This window comes from Sciurus carolinensis, chromosome 2, assembly GCF_902686445.1.
Source record: "Sciurus carolinensis chromosome 2, mSciCar1.2, whole genome shotgun sequence".
In the NCBI taxonomy this organism is placed as follows: Eukaryota; Metazoa; Chordata; class Mammalia; order Rodentia; family Sciuridae; genus Sciurus; species Sciurus carolinensis.
Genome location: NC_062214.1, coordinates 165,725,740 through 165,746,964, shown reverse-complemented (window position 1 = coordinate 165,746,964; position 21,225 = coordinate 165,725,740). Strand labels below are relative to the sequence as shown.

Genomic DNA, 21,225 nt, shown 5'->3' with positions numbered 1-21,225 from the left:
CTTGGAAGTTCCAGTCAAGGTTATCTTAGTATCTTTTCTTCTTAACCAACTTTATTTTCAAGATTACCTTTTTTTTAATGAATAACTATTTAGTTTTTGTTATACATATACATATATATATATAAATATATGTGTGTGTGTGTGTGTGTGTGTGTGTGTGTGTGTATACACATATAAACAAATTACTTGGAGGTGGAAACAATACCCTTATTTTTATGTGCTACTGAGGATCAAATTGAGGGTCTCACATATGCTAGGCATGCACTCTACCACTGAGCCACAACCCCAACACAAGATTACTTATTTTGTTTTCCTTGCCTGAAACTCTATCTTCCAAATTATCTAGTCTGCTGGTGATGCCTTCCTTTGATTTCTTAATTTGGTTTATTGATTCCTTCATTTCAACGATTTCCATTTGGTTCTATTTCAGAATCTCTATCACTTTATTGAAGTTATCTTTCACTTCCTGTATTTTCTCTCTGATTTTACTCCTTACATCATCCTTCACTGCACAGATCAATTTAATTCTGAACTTTCTAACCTTCTCTGATACTTCTTCCACTGTGGTCTTGATGGATTCTGTTATTCAAGTATTTTGGTTCGTTTGAGGTTTGTTCCTTTGCTATTTCATGTTGTTTGTGTGTCTATCCATTTATCAGTATAAGTCTGAGGTGGCAGAGCTTCTGTCATATGAATTACAGTGTCCCTGAAGGTATCTAGCACTTACTGATTTAAGAGGACAAAATAATAACTACCACCAATGCAAAATATAAACAGCATTAAACTAAATACTTAGTTCCTATTGTGACATCTACAAAGTTTATTAGCACTATTAGTAGAAAAGGTATAATAAGCAATTTCCAAAGGTAAAAACAGTAAGATTGCAAAGGATTTGCTTTTTCCAAAGAGAGAAAGTAGAAGAGATGTTGAATATAATGATTGTGAGGGAGGAGGAGAGAAAGTAGAAATAAAAAATTAAGGGGAGCATGAAAGAGAGAAAAATAGAATTTGGCTATTAACAAAAGAAAATGAGAATCAAGAAAAACTGACAAGTAAAAAACAACATGAAACAAAACCAAAATGTATACTAATAAAAAACCAGTCCTCAAAAGGGTCACAAAATATAACTTCAAAACTGCTAGTAATGAGAAAAGTTAGACAAATAAGTATATGTACTAATGTCCATGAAGCATTCAGCACAGTCAAGAAAAAAGGAAATTAAATAATTAAGTAAATAAAATAAGGTTCTTGCTGAAAAATTAAGGAATTGCTTTCATTGCAGTGGTCAAAAATAGTGATATATATGTTGGTTGTCTGTTCCTATGCCATGTACAGTTTCCTAATTTGGAAAATTAAAACTGCATCCAAAAGTACATATTATTATTAAAAATAACCATTCATTTTCTAACTGTGAATACAAATAAATATTTAAAATATATTCAATGAAGCTTTAAATTGATGTGAACAAATTTGATCTCTTTTCCAAGCAAATCAATCATTTTTCCTCCCCACTATTTACTAGCACACTGGAAAGATAATATCAGCCATTAGATCTGTTTCTTCAAAGGTAAACTTTAATGATGACACCATTCCATCTTCTGATATCTTTTGTATTCCTAAAAAGAAACTACTCCATCAGGGCTTACTACATGTAACACAAATTCTTCAAAGAGAAGAAACTGCTCAACCATAAATTATTGCTCAGTTATAATTCTCCTTAAAAGTTAACACCAATAATAAAGTTTTAAATTATAATAAAAATCAAATACTCACAAAGAAGGATCTTGTACAAGATCTTTGAGATTTATCCCACTGCGGTCTTCTGCAAGATTCCTGAAGCAACTATCACTCACTACACAGAAAAGAGGGGAAAAAGAAAATTAGAATTTTATTACATTTCATTTAAACTACTGAAAAAAGGGGATTTTCAAAATGAAAATTGGCTTTAAAAATGTTTTTTCAAACTTCATTATTGGCTATATTTCAGGACTGGTAGATCAAGTAGCAAATATTAATATTAAGTAAATAAGTCAACATTTCAATATAAGTATAAATAAAGCATACAGACTACATATAAATACAAAATATAAAATAATACACACATTGGTCTAAATTTTATTCTTCTACAAAAGTAATCCCCTCCTACATAGTGGCAAGTCACTAGTTCAACAAGAAAAAAATCATTTTTTTAAATAGTAGAGAACAATGACAACTAAAAGGATAACCTAGACCTGCAGAATGATAAGGTCTCTTCTTGGGTAAACTGAGCTTACTGTTTGTTTTCGTTTCTGGGAGAATTTGCCACTTATTTTTAAGATAAGGGTCCAAGACACTATTAGGGACCAAAAAAACCCATCAAACCCTACTGATGTATGTAGGCTGGTATAACAGGCAGCATCTACTAGAGCAAAAGATTACAAAAATTTTGGGAGGCTGATTAGCAATTCTTAATATTTAATTTGACTAAAAAAAAGTAACATTTATGTCAGTTTCTACTGCTTTATTATGAACAATGTTTATTATATACAAAAATTACAAATATGAGAAAGAACAAAATCTGACCAATAATCAAGGAAGAAAGAATAACTCCAAAGAGATCCACAGATGAGTCAGATTTTAAAAACTATTTAACATAAGTCAAAGAAAAGAGAAAAAGAAAATATTCATAGTAGATGAAAAAAATAAAAGTTTAGTAAAGAATTAAAATCAATGGAAAAATACTTATTTTGGACATAAAAAATACAACATGAAATTAAGAATTTGGCAGGCAAGTTTCATAGATTATTTTAACACAGCAAAACAAAGGGTTAGTGAACTTAAAGATAAATGAGCAGAAAATGTGCAAATAAGACAGAGCAAGAAAGAATGAAACGACAAAGCATAAGAGATGTGTAGGAATCAAACAATCAAATGTATTAACAGTGATAATACAGTGAAAGGAGAGAATGGAAAAAAAACTGTCAGAAATAATTAAAAATTACTGTAAATACCCAAAATTGATTCAATATATTAAGTAGCCTTAGGAAGTATAGCAAACACCACATTAAGAAAAGTGAAAGAAAGGATTGGGGATGTAGCTAGGTGACAGAGCATTTGCCTAGCATGTCCTGGTTCCTGGGTTTCATTAACAGAATCTCAAAATAACAATAAAAACAGCAGTAGCAGCATCCACAACAACAAAATAAAGTAGAAAAAGTGAGAGAAAACGAAAAGTAGACATTAAAATGATGAAAATAACTGGGCACTATGGAACATGTCTCTAATTCTAGCAGCTCAGGAGGCTGAGGCAGAAGGATCACAAGTTCAAAATCAGCCTCAGCAAAATTGTACAGGCCCTAAGCAACTCGGCGAGACCTTGTCTCTAAATAAAATACAAAAAGAGGCTTAGTGATTAAGTGCCACCGAGTCCCAAAAAACAAACAAATAAACAGCTCAAATTGAGTTGTCAAACAGAAAATGTGGAATCCAGAAAGCAAGAAAAAGTATTTTTAAAATGCTGGAGAAAAACTACAAATCCAGAAGTCCACTACTTGCTAAAGTATCCATCAAAAAACAAAGGAAAAAGAAAACTCATTTACACATATCATTGTTAGTGTAAAAATAAAATGATTGTTTTCAATTACAACTGAATGGTTACAATTGAAATATACATAAGAAAAAAGAAGAACACTTTCAGTGTTCCCGTTCAAAGACATAGTAGTCAATATTTTATTTATATTTTATATTCCTTTTTATTAGACCCTTAAAATTACAAGCCTAAAGCTCTCAAAATCTATATCTGCCTTTGATATAAATGATTAATACATATAAACAATTCTTCATTAAAAATTGGAAGTTGGAAAAGTTGGATTCATTCCTTACTAATTGCAAAGATATTCCTCCGTTTTGTAATCAGTGGAGTAATTTAGATTAATACATAAATTTTCAAACTATATTAATAGACACCAAGTCCAAATTATTGATTTGTGACCAATTTTCTGCTTTTCAAAATTTGAACAAAAATGCTCTTTACCATTTCCAGAGTAGTGCCAAAAATAAATAAATAAACAAAATGTTGGCACACTCTAAGACTGTAAGAAAAGTTGTTTTCCGGCTGAGTTGAACTAAAATTGAAGGTATATTATACCATAAATTTGTTTTCATAATATTTCTTGCCCATCTTGGCAAGAAGAATAGCTTAGTTATGAAACTTCAGAGCTTGAGAGAGTTTTGAGGTTTGAGAGGCTTAATTAAAATGCAATAAAACTTTTGCTCTTCTAAAGACTTCCTAGTCAGCTATCTATAAAACAATTTGTGCTAAGGAAGGCATTTTCCTAAAACACAAGTCGCGTCCAAAATTTCAGTCAAACCAGAGCAAAAAATCTCCTAAAAATTTCTGAAATATTGGCTTCCTCTTAAAATAAAGTTATTGTTTCTAGTTAAGATTTATCATCAATGCAAAGGATTTTCTTTTTGACTCATAAGAAAAACACTTCATTTTAGGAAGCTACTATTTTTTCATGTCTCCATCACATCAAAATTAATCATGTTTGATCATTACATCTTTCTAGGGGTTTTTTCTTCAGTATATGACATTTACAGGAATTACTAAGATCTTTCCTCCAAAAATTATTTAAAAATTTGCAATACGTCATCACAGAAGTCAGACAAAACACGAGAAATGGCAAGAGCAGCATGCAGTCAAAATGCACAGTACTAATAGGAAAACTATAATAAACTTGTATCTTAACCTGGTTTATGTTGTAGTTAGCTTTGAGGGAAGAAAGGAAAATTCCTTGAAATACTCCATAAAAGATTCTTAAATGTAATTATTAACTAGTTATTTGACTGTAAATGTCCATTTTTCCAATCTATAATCATGAGTTGATATTCATCATATGCTAAGAAGTTCACATTAATTACCTCACTTTAATTAACACAATCATACAACATTAGACCTACTACTACATATATCCTCATTTTACAAAGGATAAAACTGAAGCCTGGGGAGATTAAGCATCTTACTACTGATCAAATAACTAATAAACAGCAGTACTAGATCACAAGCTCTTTAACTTGTGTCTATAATCTTAATCACTAATCCATACTGACCACGGTTCTCATATATTTCTCATTATTGTGGACTGGCATGCATTTCTATAACTGTATAACAAAAGTTATTTAAATAAAATTTATTATCATAAATGTCATTCCAAAGTATTATTCAATAAATACAGATATTTATAGGTGGAAGAAACAATACGGATCTTTCAATCAAGTGGTTTGGTGAGAGTGCTTCATGGTATCTCGTGGGTTCTGTGGAAAATCAATGATATTCCTTCCCCCTTTCTAATCAAACAGCTATTTTTATTTGTTTTATATATTAGGATGCCTTAAAAGATTTTACTTGAAGAAATTGTAATCAAGACATTTGATACAAGCTGAGATACATATACATCAAAACTACATTAAGTTCTACACTGCTATTTTAGTCAGTTTTTTTGCTACTGTGACTAAAACACCTGACCAGAACAACTGTAGAGGAGGAAAGGTTTATTTAGGAGTTCATATTTTCAGAGGTCTCAATCCATAGGCAGTAAACTCCATTCCTTGGGGCTCGAGGTGAGGCTGAACATCATAGTGGGAGAGTGTGGCAGAGGGAAGCAGCTCACATCATGGTTATCAGGAAGCAGAGAGAGAAGTCTCCACTTTCCAGATACAAATATATGCCCTAATTCTCACCTCCTCCAGACACACCTTACCACTTCAGTTGCCACTCAGTTAATCCCTATCAGGGGATTAATTCACCAATTGGGTCAAGCCCCTTATAACCCAATCATTTCTCCTATGAACCTTCTTGCATTGTCTCACATGTGAGCTTTTGGGGGACACCTCACATCCAAACCATAACACTTCCCTTATTTTTTATTTATGTATTTATTTTTGTGCCAGGGGTTGAACTCTGGTACAAAACTCAAGAACTAGACAGAAATAGAGCAAGAAATTATGAAATTCATCTGGAAGAATAAAAAACCCAGAATAGCTAAAGCAATCCTTGGCAGAAAGAGTGAAGCAGGGGGTATCGCAATACCAGATCTTCAACTCTACTACAAAGCAATAGTAACAAAAACGGCATGGTATTGGTACCAAAATAGAAAGATGGATCAATGGTACAGAATAGAGGACACAGACACAAACCCAAATAAATACAATTTTCTCATACTAGACAAAGGGGCCAAAAATATGCAATGGAGAAAAGATAGCCTCTTCAACAAATGGTGCTGGGAGAATTGGAAATCCATATGCAACAGAATGAAACTAAACCCATATCTCTCACCATGCACGAAACTAAACTCAAAATGGATTAAGGACCTCGGAATCAGACCAGAGACCTTGTATCTTATAGAAGAAAGAGTAGGTCCGGAGCTTCAACATGTCGGCTTAGGACCAGACTTCCTCAACAGGACTCCCATAGCACAAGAAATAAAAGCAAGAATTAATAACTGGGATAGATTCAAACTAAAAAGCTTTCTCTCAGCAAAGGAAACTATCAGCAATGCGAAGAAAGAGCCTACAGAGTGGGAGAAAATCTTTGCCAATCATACTTCAGATAGAGCACTAATCTCCAGAATCTATAAAGAACTCAAAAAACTCTACACCAAGAATGCAAATAATCCAATCGACAAATGGGCTAAGGAAATGAGCAGACACTTCACAGAAGAAGATCTACAAGCAATCAACAAACATATGGAAAAATGTTCAACATCTCTAGTAATAAGAGAAATGCAAATCAAAACCACACTAAGATTCCATCTCACCCCAATTAGAATGGCGATTATCAAGAATACAAGCAACAACAGGTGTTGGCGAGCTTGTGGGGAGAAAGGTACACTCATACATTGCTGGTGGGGCTGTAAATTAATGCAGCCACTCTGGAAAGCAGTGTGGAGACTCCTTAGAAAACTTGGAATGGAAACACCATTTAAACCAGCTCTCCCACTCCTTGGCCTATACCCAAAGGACTTAAAATCAGCATATTACAGAGACACAGCCACATCAATGTTCATAGCTGCTCAGTTCACAATAGCCAGATTGTAGAACCAACCTAGATGTCCTTCAATTGACGAATGGATAAAGACAATGTAGTATATATATTCAATGGAATATTACTCAGCCATAAAGAATGATAAAATTATGGCATTTGCAGGCAAATGGATGAAACTGGAGAATATCATGCTAAGTGAGATAAGCCAATTTCAAAAAACCAAAGGACAAATGATATCGCTAATAAGAGGATGATGACACATAATGGGGGGTGGGAGGGGTTAGTGTTAGGGTTAGAGTTAGGTTTAGGGAGGGGGGCAAGAATGGAGGAAGGAAGGACTGTATAGAGGGAAAAGAGGGGTGGGAGGGGTGGGGGGGAGGGAAAAAAATAACAGAATGAATCAAACATTACCCTATGTAAATTTATGATTACACAAATGGTATGCCTTTACGCCACGTACAAATAGAGAAACAACATGTATCCCATTTTTACAATTAAAAAAAAAAAAAAAACCTCAAGAACTAGGCCACATATCCAGCCCTATTTTATATTTTATTTAGAGACAGGGTCTGGCTGAGTTGCTTAGTGCCTTCCTAAGTTACTGAGGCTGGGTTTGAACTAAAGATCACCCTGCCTCAGCCACTCCAGCTGCTCCTTTAATTTATAAATGAGAAAAATATATATAAATTTATAAATGAGAATGATGGTTTGTCTATTTTCAGCAAGAATCAGCAGCCAAACTCATGGTATTCTTAGAAATATTTGTAAAACAGACCATTTAGCAGGAATCTTAACTAATAATAAGCATTTTTCTGTATATGTATTCATCTTTCTGGTCTAGAATCAAGGTAATGGTTGATAATCATTATATCCTAAGCATTCAAATATAATGTAGTATTATATATAACCAATATGATTTCTGATGAAGTCATTATATTGCATTTATGGATTATTCCCCATTTGAATATCTGTTTCTCTTTCCAGTGACAGCGACTGAGCACAGGAATACTGTGCATGCCACGATTTTGTGTCCTTAATCACTAAGCTACATCCCTAGTCCCTCTTTCTTATAGAATGTCATTAATATCCTATCTTTCTGTAATCAGGAAGGATTTTTCTGTAAAAATAAAGTTATTATCTCTAAAAGTTCATGTTTAAACACTATATGGGAGGAACTGAGTACAATATTTACAATCCTGAGCAGACAATACTGTCTCATGTTATGACCATGAAAATAAAGCACTTACCAATTTGAAAATTGCTAAGTCAGTAAAAATGAATTCATAACCTTTTTACTCTTCAGTTTCTAAATATTCAGTGAAATAAAATTCAAGAGAACCTGCATAAGCAACTGATAATTTTTAAGTGTAAATTTACACTACAGATTTCAACTGATTTATTCAAAGTTAAACTGGGTAAGTGAGAGAATAACTTGCAATCTCCCCAAAAGAGGCTATGTTTATAAGGAGTACAAGAATTATAAATGAATTTCATATTTAAAATTGAGTACCATCCCCAAGATGTCTATGTATACACACACACACACACACACAAAACACTGACATTCAAAACACTTTTGGTTCTAAGCATTTTAGATAAGAGATGCACAATATGTATTTTTCTTCCATATCTAAATCCAGTCACTCAATCTACTATAAGAAAAGATTCCTGAAATCCTCTAAAGGGTATGAACTAAATTTGAAGAATTATTACTGAACAAATGGAATCAGGTACATAAATAAATAAATGAGGGCTTTCTCCTCTGGTAAGAAGCATGAAAGTTAGCATTCAGTCTTAATCACAAGGAAGCGGTCAAACAAACTAAAAGATCAACAACTTCTCTTAGATTCATAAGAGAAGTAAGTTCACACAGCAAACCATGCTTTCACAACTAGAGTCCAACAGGCAGACCACTTACCACTATAGAAACTCAGGAAAGAATCCTCCACAGAAATCAGTACAGCAGTAGAAAAACCTGAATTACACTTGATAAATCACTGACATTTTGGCATAAACAAGTCTGAAAGTCAAGTCTCCAGGAGAAGCCAGTTATGGGTATCAGACACACAAAACTACAACCTGATAAATTTTACCTTCAGGAGCACAATCAGATTCTCATAATAAATATCAAATAAATTATCCTGAGAATCCAGCAGGGGCAGGGGTAAAAGGAAACATTTTGAAGTACTGCAGAGCACTGTTCTTCATGACAAGGTCTGCACACAGAAAAAATTATTCAAGGTGAGCATAATTTGCTAGGATTTTATCATGTGTTAAATAAACTGGGGGAAGGAAAATGTACACAACTATAGCCAATTCTAATCACCCTGTTCCAACTAAGATGGAGAAACAGAAAAATACTTGTACATTTCTAAGTCCAGAGTAAAAAGGCTGAGTAAAAGACAAACCAAACCACAGGACTTTGGAATACCTTTCCTACCCCAACAATTTACCACAACATTACTAAAAGCCTATGACCGCAGTTCCTTTTACACAGCAGATCATGACTGCCTATATGAAAAAATTACAAGCATACTAAAAGGCAAAAAAAAAGGAAAAAAAAACATAAAACAATGAAAAATAGAGCAAGCATTAGAACCAGACCCAACAGGAATACTAAATTATCAGATTGAGATTTTTAAAATGACTATAGTTATAATCTAAGGGCCCTCCCTAATTGATAAGGTAGACAGCAATGAAAGAATAGATGGGCAACATAAGCAGAGAGATGCAAATCCTAAGAAAGAGCCAAAATGCTGGAAATAAAAAGCACTGTAATCGAAAGGAAGAATGTCTTTAGTGAGCTTATTAATAGACTGGACAAAGCTAAAAAAAATGATCTGAGTGTGAAGACAAATCAGAATAACCTCCGAAACTAAAAAGTAGAGCGAACAAGGACAGATTGTAAAAAACAAAAAAGGAGAAAAGAACTTAACATCCAAGAACTATGGGACAACTACCAAAGGGAGGAATGTATATGGGATACCAGTGGAACAGGGAGAAAGATCAGAAGAAATACTTGAAGCAATAATAACTCAGAATTTCATACAAACCAATGTAAGACATCAAAATGCAAATCTAAGAAACTCAGATAATATTAAGCAGGATAAATACCTAAAACACTACACATAGACATGCTATATTCAAAAATAAAAAATTAAAAGAAAAATTAATAGCTAGAATTCTGTAGTCTACAAAATTATCCTTTGAAAAAGGACAAAGACTTTCTGAGACAATACGAAATCAAGGTAATTCGTTGCTAATATTCCTAACTCACAATAAATGTCAAATTTTTTTTTTTTTTTTTTTTTGGTAACACAGTTCCTCATATATTCTGGCTATTAACTACCTGTCAGATGAATAGTTGGAAAATATTTTCTCCCATTCTGCCTTTTCACTCTGATGATTATTTCCTTTGCTATGAAGAAACTTTTTTGATGTTATCCCATTTGTCAATTTTCTCTTTTGTTTTCTGCTCTTTTGGAGTCTTCTCCAGAAATTCATTCACTGAACCCATGTCTTAAAGTGTTTCCCTGTTTTCCTCTAATAATTTCAGATCTCACATGTACAGCTTTGATTCATTTTGGATTGATTTTTGTACAAGGTAAGAGAAAAACTCTAAGTTTCAGCCTTCTGCATGTGAATATTCAGTTTCCCCAGGACCATTTATTGAAGACACTATCTCCAATATAGTACTTTGGGTGCCCTTTTGTCAAGAACAAGTTGGTTGTAGATGCATGGATGTATTTCTGGGATCTTTGGTTTTATTGTCTGTTTTTATGCCAATATCATGCTGATTGGAATATTATGGCTCTGGAGTATGTCTTGAAATTAGATATTGTGAAAGCTCCAGCTCTGTTCTTTTTGCATGAGATTGAGCTATTTGAGGGTCTTCATGCATCCATATGAACATTAGGATTGTTTTCTCTAGTTCTGTGAAGAATATCATTGGTATTTCAATGGGGATTACACTGAATTTGTAGAAAGCTTTGGGTAATACAAACATTTTAACAATATTGATTCTTCAAATCCATGAACATGGGAAATCTTTGCATTTTTAGTCTTCTTCAATTTCTTTTATCAATGTTTTGTACTTTTAATTGTGGAGGTCTTCTCCATGTAAAATAGGCATAACATAAAATTCACCACTTTAACCCCTTTGAAGTATATAGTTCAGTATTATTAAGTATATTTAAAGTATTATACAATCAATCACCAGAACTTTTTCATCTGGGAAAACTAAAAGTCTGTAGTCATTAAACAATAATTGCCCATTTCCTCCTCCCCTTAGCTTGTTAAGGCAACAACGACTCTAACTTTGTTTCTATGAATTTGACTATAGTAGATATCTCACATAGAGGAATAATACATTGTTTGTTTTTTTGCTGACTGTCTTATTTAACTTACCATTATATCCTCACTATTTATTCATATTGTAGCATGTCAGAAATTTCTTCCTTTGTAAGGTTATGTAATATTCCACTGTATGTTTTATATTTTGTTTATTCATCTGTTGAACACTTGGGTTTCTTCAACCTTTTGGCTATTAAAAATAATGTTTCTATAAGCATGTGTGTATGAATACCTCTTTGATATCCTTTCAATTATTTTGGATATATATTCATAGTAGGATTGCAAGATCATATATGATTCTTATTTTAAATTTCTGAGGAACTACTAATTTTTTTCTACAGTGGCCACACCATTTTACATTCCTACAAAAAAAAAAAAAAAACAAAACAAGTGTTTGAATTTTTTATATCCTCACCAACAATTATTATTTTGTTTTATTTTGCATTGAAAATAGCCATTCTAATGGGTGTGAGGTGATACATTATGTGATGTTGATTTGGATTTCCCTACTGATTTGTGATATGGCTCATCTTTTCATGTGCTTCTTGCCCTTTGTCTATCTTTTTCAGTTAAATGGCTAATCAATTCCTATACCCATTTTTCAACCCAGGCTTGGGTTTGACTGATTGTTTTGGCTGTATTGTTTTTAATACCTGATAACCAAACTGTAACTTTTAATAATGTCAGTTTAATCATGTGTAAAAAGTTATTTTTAATCAGATAAGAAGTAACCTGAGGACATATTTAATTTAAAAAGTTAGGTATATGGCACATTTGTAGGTTAATTTTGTACATACATTTTAATATGATTATCGCAAACCTTATCTATATAATGGAACAATTACATCTCCCCTATCAGACTTCAGAGGGCTAGTACAAATATCAAATAAGCTATATATGTTAAATTAAAACATGATAAAATAAAAATTGTTATAAATGAATGATACATACCAAATCAACTTACTAGATTTCAAACTTTTAAATAATAATTTACCAACCTGAACAGAAGTTGACATGTTTTGGAGATATACACTAAGAAAATCAGAAAAATGCACCTGGATAAATTAGATAGATAAATATATTTTAGATTAGTGTCATTCTTATGCATATCAACTGTCTTTTCTAGTTTTCATTAGTTTGGTGGGTTCTTAAGTACCATATTCTTCAGTTAATGCTTGCTTCTAGAATTATAAAGTTCTTAAATATTCAAGAATTCTAAGAAATTACTTAAGAATTCCATATCTACTTCATCACATAAAGACCACTATAACTACTATAGAAAGGTACAAAACAAACTGTTATTGAAATTGCATGTGCTTTCCTACCTATTTGGCACTTGTACAAGACTCAAGCAAAGATATACAAACAATCCATATTCTGAAACTGATACAAGTAAAACAGGAAATTAACTATATTTATTATACACACAAAAAAATAAAATCACTATTCCACTCAAATGCAAACATAGGGTTTGGAAACAGTATCTAAATCTTTACCTTTTTTATATAAACAATTCCCCTCATACTTTCTTCCAGTCACTACTCTACCCATAATAGGAGAAATTATATGTTAATTTTGTGGTTTTGAGCTTTATACAAATTAATCGAACTATAGGCATTCTTTTGTTATCTGATGCCTTTTGTTGAACAATATGTTTATGACATTCTTCTGAGTTTTTAAGTTTAATGATATGTTGTTCGTTCTCATTATATAGTATGACATAATATGAATTATGATTTACTTATCAATTCTACTACATGTAGACATTTGAATTGTTTCCAATGTAGGCTATCACAAATAGTACCACTATAAACATTCCTGCACCTGTCTTGGCAAATACAACCAAACTTTTTTATTAGTTATATACTATAAATAAAATTTCTAGGTCATAAAAACGTTGTATATTCAGGTTTAACAAACCCTCTTAGCTTCCCAAAGTGGTATAAGTAACCCCAAGCAAATAAAATACCAAAATAAATACGAATTTTTGTATGAGATATCCAATTATACAAATTCCTTACAAACACTTAGAAATGGCATCTTTTTAAAATTCATCTATTCTGGTGCATGTTTAATGAGATTTCATTAGGATTTTAAGTTGCATTTCCCTAATGTTTTTTACATAGAGTACTTTCTCATTTTCACAATGACTATATACTATTTATGAAATACTTTTTTAAAGCCTTTTGATCATTTTTTAAAATTAGGATATTAGATTTGAGTCCTTTGTTGAATATATGTTTTGCAAAATCTTCTTTCTTTTGATGGCTATCTTTCAGTCTTTTAAAGTATTTTTCCTAAAGTTCTTACTTTTAATTGTGACCCAGTTTATCAATTTTTCTCATACATTATTAAAAGAAATTCCTGCCTAACCCCAAATTATGAAGATATTTTCCCTTATTCTAAAAGTTTTAATTTTTTTCTTTCAAAGTTGGAGATATATCTGAAATTAATTTTCCTGTATGATATGAAATAGGAGTCAGTAGTCATATTCCCATAAAGCTATCTGCTATAGTTTATATATGAGATGTTCAAAAAAGCTCATGTGAGTCACTGCAGGACTTTGCAGAGGTGAAATTAATAGACTATGGGTGTGTGGCTAATCAGTAGATTAATCCACTGATATGGATTAACTGGCCAGTGACTATTGGTAGGCAGGGTGTGGCTGGAGGAGGTAGGTCAGTGTGGTTGTGCCTTGGGGTTTATATTTTCTGCCATGTCCTGAGCTGCTTTCCTTTGCTGTGACTTCTGTGTTGATGTTCTACCTTATTGTAGGCCCACAGCTACACAGTCAACCAACGATGGACTGAAACTCTGAAACCATTAGCCATCATAAACTTTTCCTCCTCTACATTGTTCGTACCAAGTCTTTTCGTAACACAGATGAAAATGCTAACTAAAACACTATTCAAGTGAAAGAATTATTTTCCCTACTATAGTGTAAAAATCAGTCACAAATTCAGGTGACAGTATATGTGTAGATCTGGTCCTAGATGTAAGAGTTTTCTGTTGTGTTGTAATGAATTAGAAAAAACCGAGCAACTGAAAACAATACAAATATACTGTTCTCGGTTCTATGAGTCATAAGTCCAAGTTAGCTTGTTTGGTATTTCTGCTCCAGGATCCACAGATTCAAAATCAAAACATACGAGCTTGCTGGGCTTGTATCAGAAGGGTTTAAAAATAATCTACTTCTAAAATTATTCAAGTACACAGGACTGACACCTTCATTTTCCTACTGAAGTCAGCTACAGGCTGCTCAGCTAGGGACTGCTCTTAGAAATTAGTGGTCTTTCTCTCTAGTCCTTTTACATAAGCTCCTAAATATCAGAGCCATCAATAGTAATCATATAATCCTTCTCATGCTTCAAATCTCTCTAACTTCCACTTCTGCCACATCTCTATTCTGTTTTCAGCTAGACAAAGTTCTTTGCTTTTAATTATATGATTATACTGGGCCCATAAGATAACTTAGGATCAGTTCCCTGTCTTAACAAATATATGTAATCCTAATCATATTGGTAAAGTTCCTTTTGACTTGTAATGTGACATAGTCACAGGATACAAAGATTAGGATTGGATATCATTGGACACAATTATTCTAACTATCACACTGAACATTCTTTTCTACTAGCCTATTCTTGTACCAATACCATTGTTTTAATAATTCTAGTGTCATGATATGGAAAAGTGGTAATATCTGGTATTCTAATTCTTCCAATTTTGTTGCTCCTTAGGATTGCCTTGTATATCCTTGGTCCTTTGAATTTCCAAATAAATTGCAGAAGTGATGATCATAAATTTTATCAAAAAGATCACTGCGTCTGTATAGCTATTCAACCATATGCTATATTTGGTCGATTTGGTTAATGTTACATATGAACTTCAAAAGAATGTATACTTTATCTTTTTCATATAAAATGTTCTATAGTTCTCAATCATATTTACCTATTAGTTATTTTTTTCTTTTAGTTGTTGATGGACCTTTATTTTATTTTTTTATATGTGGTACTGAGAATCAAACCCAGTGCCTCACACATGCTAGGCAAATGCTCTACCACTGAGCTACAACACCAGCCCACATTCACTAGTTCTTGCTGTTAAGGTGTTCTATCCTCACACCCATCTATTTATACTTATCCATTTATTCTATTAGCTATTGATAGATTGTCATAAATTCTCCCAGAATGACTAGGAACTCATCCAAAAATTGTTTCTATCAATTTTTGCTTCATATATTTTAAAACTATCTCATTTATGCATGCAGGTTTAAGACTGCAATAACCTCCTACTACACTGATCTTTTTATAATAAAATGTCTACCTTTTATATCTAGTCTTTATCTTAAAGTCTTCTTTTATATTAGTGTAGCTTTCCTTTTAAGCATTAGGTGGCATATCTTTTTCTATCTTCCCTAGGTCTTTATATTTAGCATGTGGCTACCAAATGTAGCATATAACTGGATTTTGTTTTGTTATAGACTGTCTGACAAGCTTAGTGAAAACTAGAATATTAGTCCATTCATATTTAACATAAGTACCAACATGATTAGGACAAAGCAGAGACAGAATGAGCCTTACCATCATGTAACTGAAATATGCCCCCAAAGTAAACTGCAGAATGGTGATATGTATATTGCTTTTCTTACTACTCTAACAGAATTGAAAATGTGCCACCAGCTACTACATTCCACTCAAAACTAAAGTCTCAACATGTAGACTTTGTTATCATCAAATGCTCACTTGAAAGCCTATATTAAGCCCAAGGTAATACTTAAGATCAAACTTAATCTCTGAATAATCTTTGTCCTAAACACAAGTACAAGAACTTTGGACATTTTATGGTATAATAAGATATAGTGGTACACTTATAATATCATAAAGGAAAAAAATATTTTAAAGTAATTAATATCATTTTATATTAATTTTTAATGACCTAGGAAAACAACTATTGTAAATTCCCTACAAAACCAGTTCTTGGGCTGCGGTTGTAGCTCAGTGGTAGAGTGCTTGCCTAGCATGTGTGAGGCACTGGGTTTGATTCCCAGCATGACATATAAATAAATAAATAAATACACACATACATAAAACAATGTCCATTGACAAATAAAAAAAGATATTAAAAAAAAAAGAATACAAAAACCACTTCTTGTGCCACAAAGATTGACACAGATATATACAATTCAGGAATATAAAAACAGAATAATACATTATACCTAGGTATTTCATCTTCTTTATCACCAATGCCTTACTAAAGTTCATGTGTCATTTCTGATATCTCACTGAATCTCTACACTTAAATATTTTCATCTAAAGGGCCATTGCCTAACCAGCAATGAAGACTGAGGTAACTTTGTAAACACAAATTTGTGAGCACTATTACTTGTATATATGAAATCTCTGCACTGGAAAACTTTGGTTTTAGATCAAATTGTGTACTTGTACATACACTCATATATAGGGCTATATATAAAATTTTATATGTAGTAAATATGTGTCTTATGAACTGTGATATATGATTTATAAATTAAGAACTTATATATTAAATATTTGTATATACATGTGTGTGTGCTTATCCCCCAGCTAAGTCTCTTACCTGTATCTTCTATTTGCCAAACTTCAACATATGTTTCAAGATCTAGCTTAACCTGCCATATTCCAGGAAAAACGCCATCCCCATTTATCATCTACGTCACATGAACCACATAATTTTTTTATTTTCAAGTCATTTTATGAATAATCTATAAAAGTAAAAATAAGGGGAAAGTGGAAATTTTTAGAAAAAAATTTGTGTGTATATGTGTATATATATTTATGTATTTGCACACACATATATGCACACAAAAAATAAATGCGTCAACTATCAAGCATGAACTTTGAACATATTTATCTCGTAAACAGTTATTTCAAATGTCATATACATCCTTCACTGGATCTGACTTATCTTTAATTCTGGCTCTTCCAAAATTTGTATCATGAAAATGCAAAATACCTGAATGTCAGTTTTGGAAATCATCACAAATCATACTTTTGTTGAAGAGAGAACAGTCATCTTCTTTGTTCCATATTTATGAAGCATTTATTTTTATATTGAAAACAACTGTCACCAATATTGACCAACTGTCACCAATCTTCTCATTTCTGCATCATATTGCCTTCCAATCACTTCTATATATATACATTAACTTCAGTATTTGTATACTCAGGAATTACATCTAAGAAATCTGAGCACAAAATCATAAAAGATTGAAGAATATGTCACATGTCTTCTTAGCTACATGGGATGGTTCAGGTTTTTGCTGCAAAATACTGTATGATCACGGCCTATGTGACTTAAGTGGATGAAAAATTTTGTTATTTAGTTCTTGGTCTCAGAAATACACTGCTCACTCATTAACTGTTGTCTGAGAAAATTTATCTAGAATACTATCATCTGAAGATTTCAGTCTGAGAATTTTCCTTGTAAGATCAATTTTACAACCAAAATTAGTCTAGAGTACTACTGTCTCTATGCATTCTGAATTGACTATTAAATGTTACAGTCTTCTTTTGTTAATTTTCCCGTCTGTGTCACCACAGAAAAGTAAATAAATAAAACTTATCAGGCACAGTGGTGTGTATCTATAGTCCTTGGCTACACAGGGAGGCTGAGGCAGGACTATTGCTTGAGCTTTGAAACCAGAGCGGGCAACCACACTGCAATGGTATTCAATGAAAGTTCAGGGCTGGGGTTGCTCAGTGGTGGAGAGCTTGCCTCTCACATGTGAGGCACTGGGTTCAATCCTCAGCACCACATAAAAATAAACAAATAAAGATATTGTGTCCATCTATAACTAAAAAGTATTTTTAAAAAAGAGAAAGTTCAAAGCAGACTATAAAGATGTGGTCTTTGGTCTTCTATATCCTCTTGAAGATTATGTAACATTTTGGAGAACTTGATTAAAAAAAACTAAATGATACAGGAATAGTGGTCATTTATTCAACTACTGTATCAGCAGACAGTTTCATTATTATTCTATTTTTCTTTAAATTTTTTAAATTTATTTTTATTGTAAACAAATGGGAGACATGTTGTTTCTGTTTGTACATGGAGTAACAGCATACCGTTTGGATATTCATACATTTACATAGAGTAATGATGTCTGATTCATTCCGTTTTTTTCCTTCCCCCCCACTCCTGCCACCTCTCTTTTCCCTCTATACAGTCCCTCCTTCCTCCATTCTTGCCCCCCTGCCATCCCCCATTAAGTGTCATCATCTGCTAATCAGTGAGATCATTCGTCTTTTGGATTTTTCAGATTGGCTTATCTCACTTAGCATGATTTCTCCAATTTCATCCATTTGCCTGCAAATGCCATCATTTTATTATTCTTTATAGCTGAGTAATATTCCATTGTATATATATACCACGGTTTCTTTATCCATTCATCAGTTGAAGGGCATCTAGGTTGGTTCCACAGTCTGGCTATTATGAATTGAGCAGCTATGAACATTGATGTGGCTGTGTCTCTGTGGTATGCTGATTTTAAGTCCTTTGGGTAGAGGCCAAGGAGTGGGATAGCTGGGTCAAATGGTAGGTCCATACCAAGTTTTCTAAGGAATCTCCACACTGCTTTCCAGAGTGGCTGCACTAATTTGCAGTCCCACCAGCAATGTATGAGTGTACCTTTTTCCCCACATCCTCTCCAACACCTATTGTTGCTTGTATTCTTGATAATCACCATTCAAATTGGGGTGAGATGGAATCATAGGGTAGTTTTGATTTGCATTTCTCTTATTACTAAAGATGTTGAACATTTTTCATATGTTTGTTGATTGCTTGTAGATCTTTTTCTGTTAGGTGTCTGTTCATTTCCTTAGCCCATTTGTTGATTGGGTTATTTGTATTCTTGGTATAGAGTTTTTTGAGTTCTTTATATATTCTGGAAATTAGTGCTCTATCTGAAGTATGGTTGGCAAAGATATTCTCCCACTCTGTAGGCTCTCTCTTCGCATTGCTGATAGTTTCCTTTGCTGAGAGAGAGCTTTTTAGTTTGAATCTATCCCAGTTAATGATTCTTGCTTTTATTTCTTGTGCTATGCGAGTCCTGTTAAGGAAGTCTGATCCTAAGCCAACAAGGTGAAGATTTGGACCTACTTTTTCTTCTATAAGATGCAGGGTTTCTGGTCTGATTTCAAGGTCCTTGATCCATTGAGTTGAGTTTTGTGCAGGGTGAGAGATAGGAGTTTAGTTTCATTCTGTTGCATATGGATTTCCAGTTTTCCCAGCACCATTTGTTGAAGAGGCTATCTTTTCTCCATTGCATATTTTTGGCACATTTGTCTAGTATTAGAAAATTGTATTTATTTGGGTTTGTGTCCATGTCCTCTATTCTGTACCATTGATCTACCTGTCTATTTTGGTGCCAATACCATGCTGTTTTTGTTACTATTGCTTTGTAGTACAGTTCAAGTTCTGATATTGCGATACCCCCTGCTTCATTCTTCCTGCTAAGGATTGCTTTAGCTATTCTGGGTTTCTTATTTTTCCAGATGAATTTCATGATTGCTTGCTCTATTTCTGTAAGGTACGTCATTGGGATTTTAATTGGAATTGCATTGAATCTGTATAGCACTTTTGGTAGTATGGCCACTTTGACAATATTAATTCTGCCTATCCAAGAACATGGGAGATCTTTCCATCTTCTAAGGTCTTCCTCAATTTCTTTCTTCAATGTTTTGTAGTTTTCATTATAGAGATCTTTTACCTCTTTGGTTAGATTGATGCCCAAGTATTTTATTTTTTGGGGGGCTATTGCAAATGGAGTTGTTTTCCTCATTTCCCTTTCAGCTGTTTCATCGCTTGCATATAAAAATGCTTTAATTTATGCGTGTTGATTTTATAGCCTGCTATTTTGCTGAATTCATTGATGAGGTCTAGAAATTTTCTGGAGAAGGTTTTTGGATCCTCTAAATATAGAATCATGTCATCCGCAAATAGTGACAGCTTAAGTTCCTCTTTTCCTATTCATAACCCTTTAATTTCTTTAGTCTGCCTAATTACTCTGGCTAGAGTTTCGAGGACAATGTTGAATAGAAGTGGTGAAAGAGGACATCCCTGTCTTGTTCCCGCTTTTAAAGGGAATAGTTTCAGTTTTTCTCCATTAAGAATGATGTTGGCCATGGGATTAGCATAAATAGCCTTTACAATGTTCAGGTATGTTCCTACTATCCCTATTTTTTCTAGTGTTTTGAGCATGAAGGGGTGTTGTATTTTGTCGAATGCTTTTTCTGCATCAATTGAAATAACCATATGATTCTTATCCTTAAGTCTATTGACATGATGGATTACGTTTATTGATTTACGAATGTTGAACCATCCTTGCATTCCAAGGGATGAATCCCACTTGATCGTGGTGCACAATTTTCTTAATATGCTTTTGGATACGGTTTGCCAATATTTTGTTAAGGATCTTTGCATCTATATTCATCAAGGATATTGGTCTAAAATTTTCTTTCCTTGATGTGTCTTTTCCTGGTTTGGGTATGAGGGTGATATTAGCTTCATAGAATGAGTTTGGTAGGGTACCCTCCTTTTCTATTTCCTGGAATACTTTGAGAAGTATTGGAATGACTTCTTCTGTGAAGGTCTTGTAGAACTCGGCTGAGAATCCGTCTGGTCCTGGGCTTTTCTTGGATGGTAGATTTTTAATGGCTTCTTCTATTTCGTTGCTTGATATTGATCAGTTTAAATCATGTATGTCCTCCTGGTTCAGTTTGGGAGGAGCATATGTCTCTAGAAATTTGTCAATGTCTTCGGTAGTTTCTATTTTGTTGGAATACAGATTTTCAAAGTAGCTTCTCATTATG

The 21,225-nt window shown here is 33.0% G+C and overlaps 1 protein-coding gene across 20 annotated transcripts in view; it reads right to left on the bottom strand.

The window, feature by feature from the left end:
- Gphn (gephyrin) overlaps positions 1-21,225 on the bottom strand; it is a 641,988-nt gene that overhangs the window by 467,295 nt on the left and 153,468 nt on the right. For all 20 annotated transcript variants that reach the window (XM_047539524.1, XM_047539518.1, XM_047539521.1 and 17 more), the window contains exon 2: positions 1,774-1,852. In XM_047539524.1, coding sequence (XP_047395480.1) covers positions 1,774-1,852 — 79 coding nt within the window. The remainder of the gene's footprint in view (positions 1-1,773; positions 1,853-21,225) is intronic.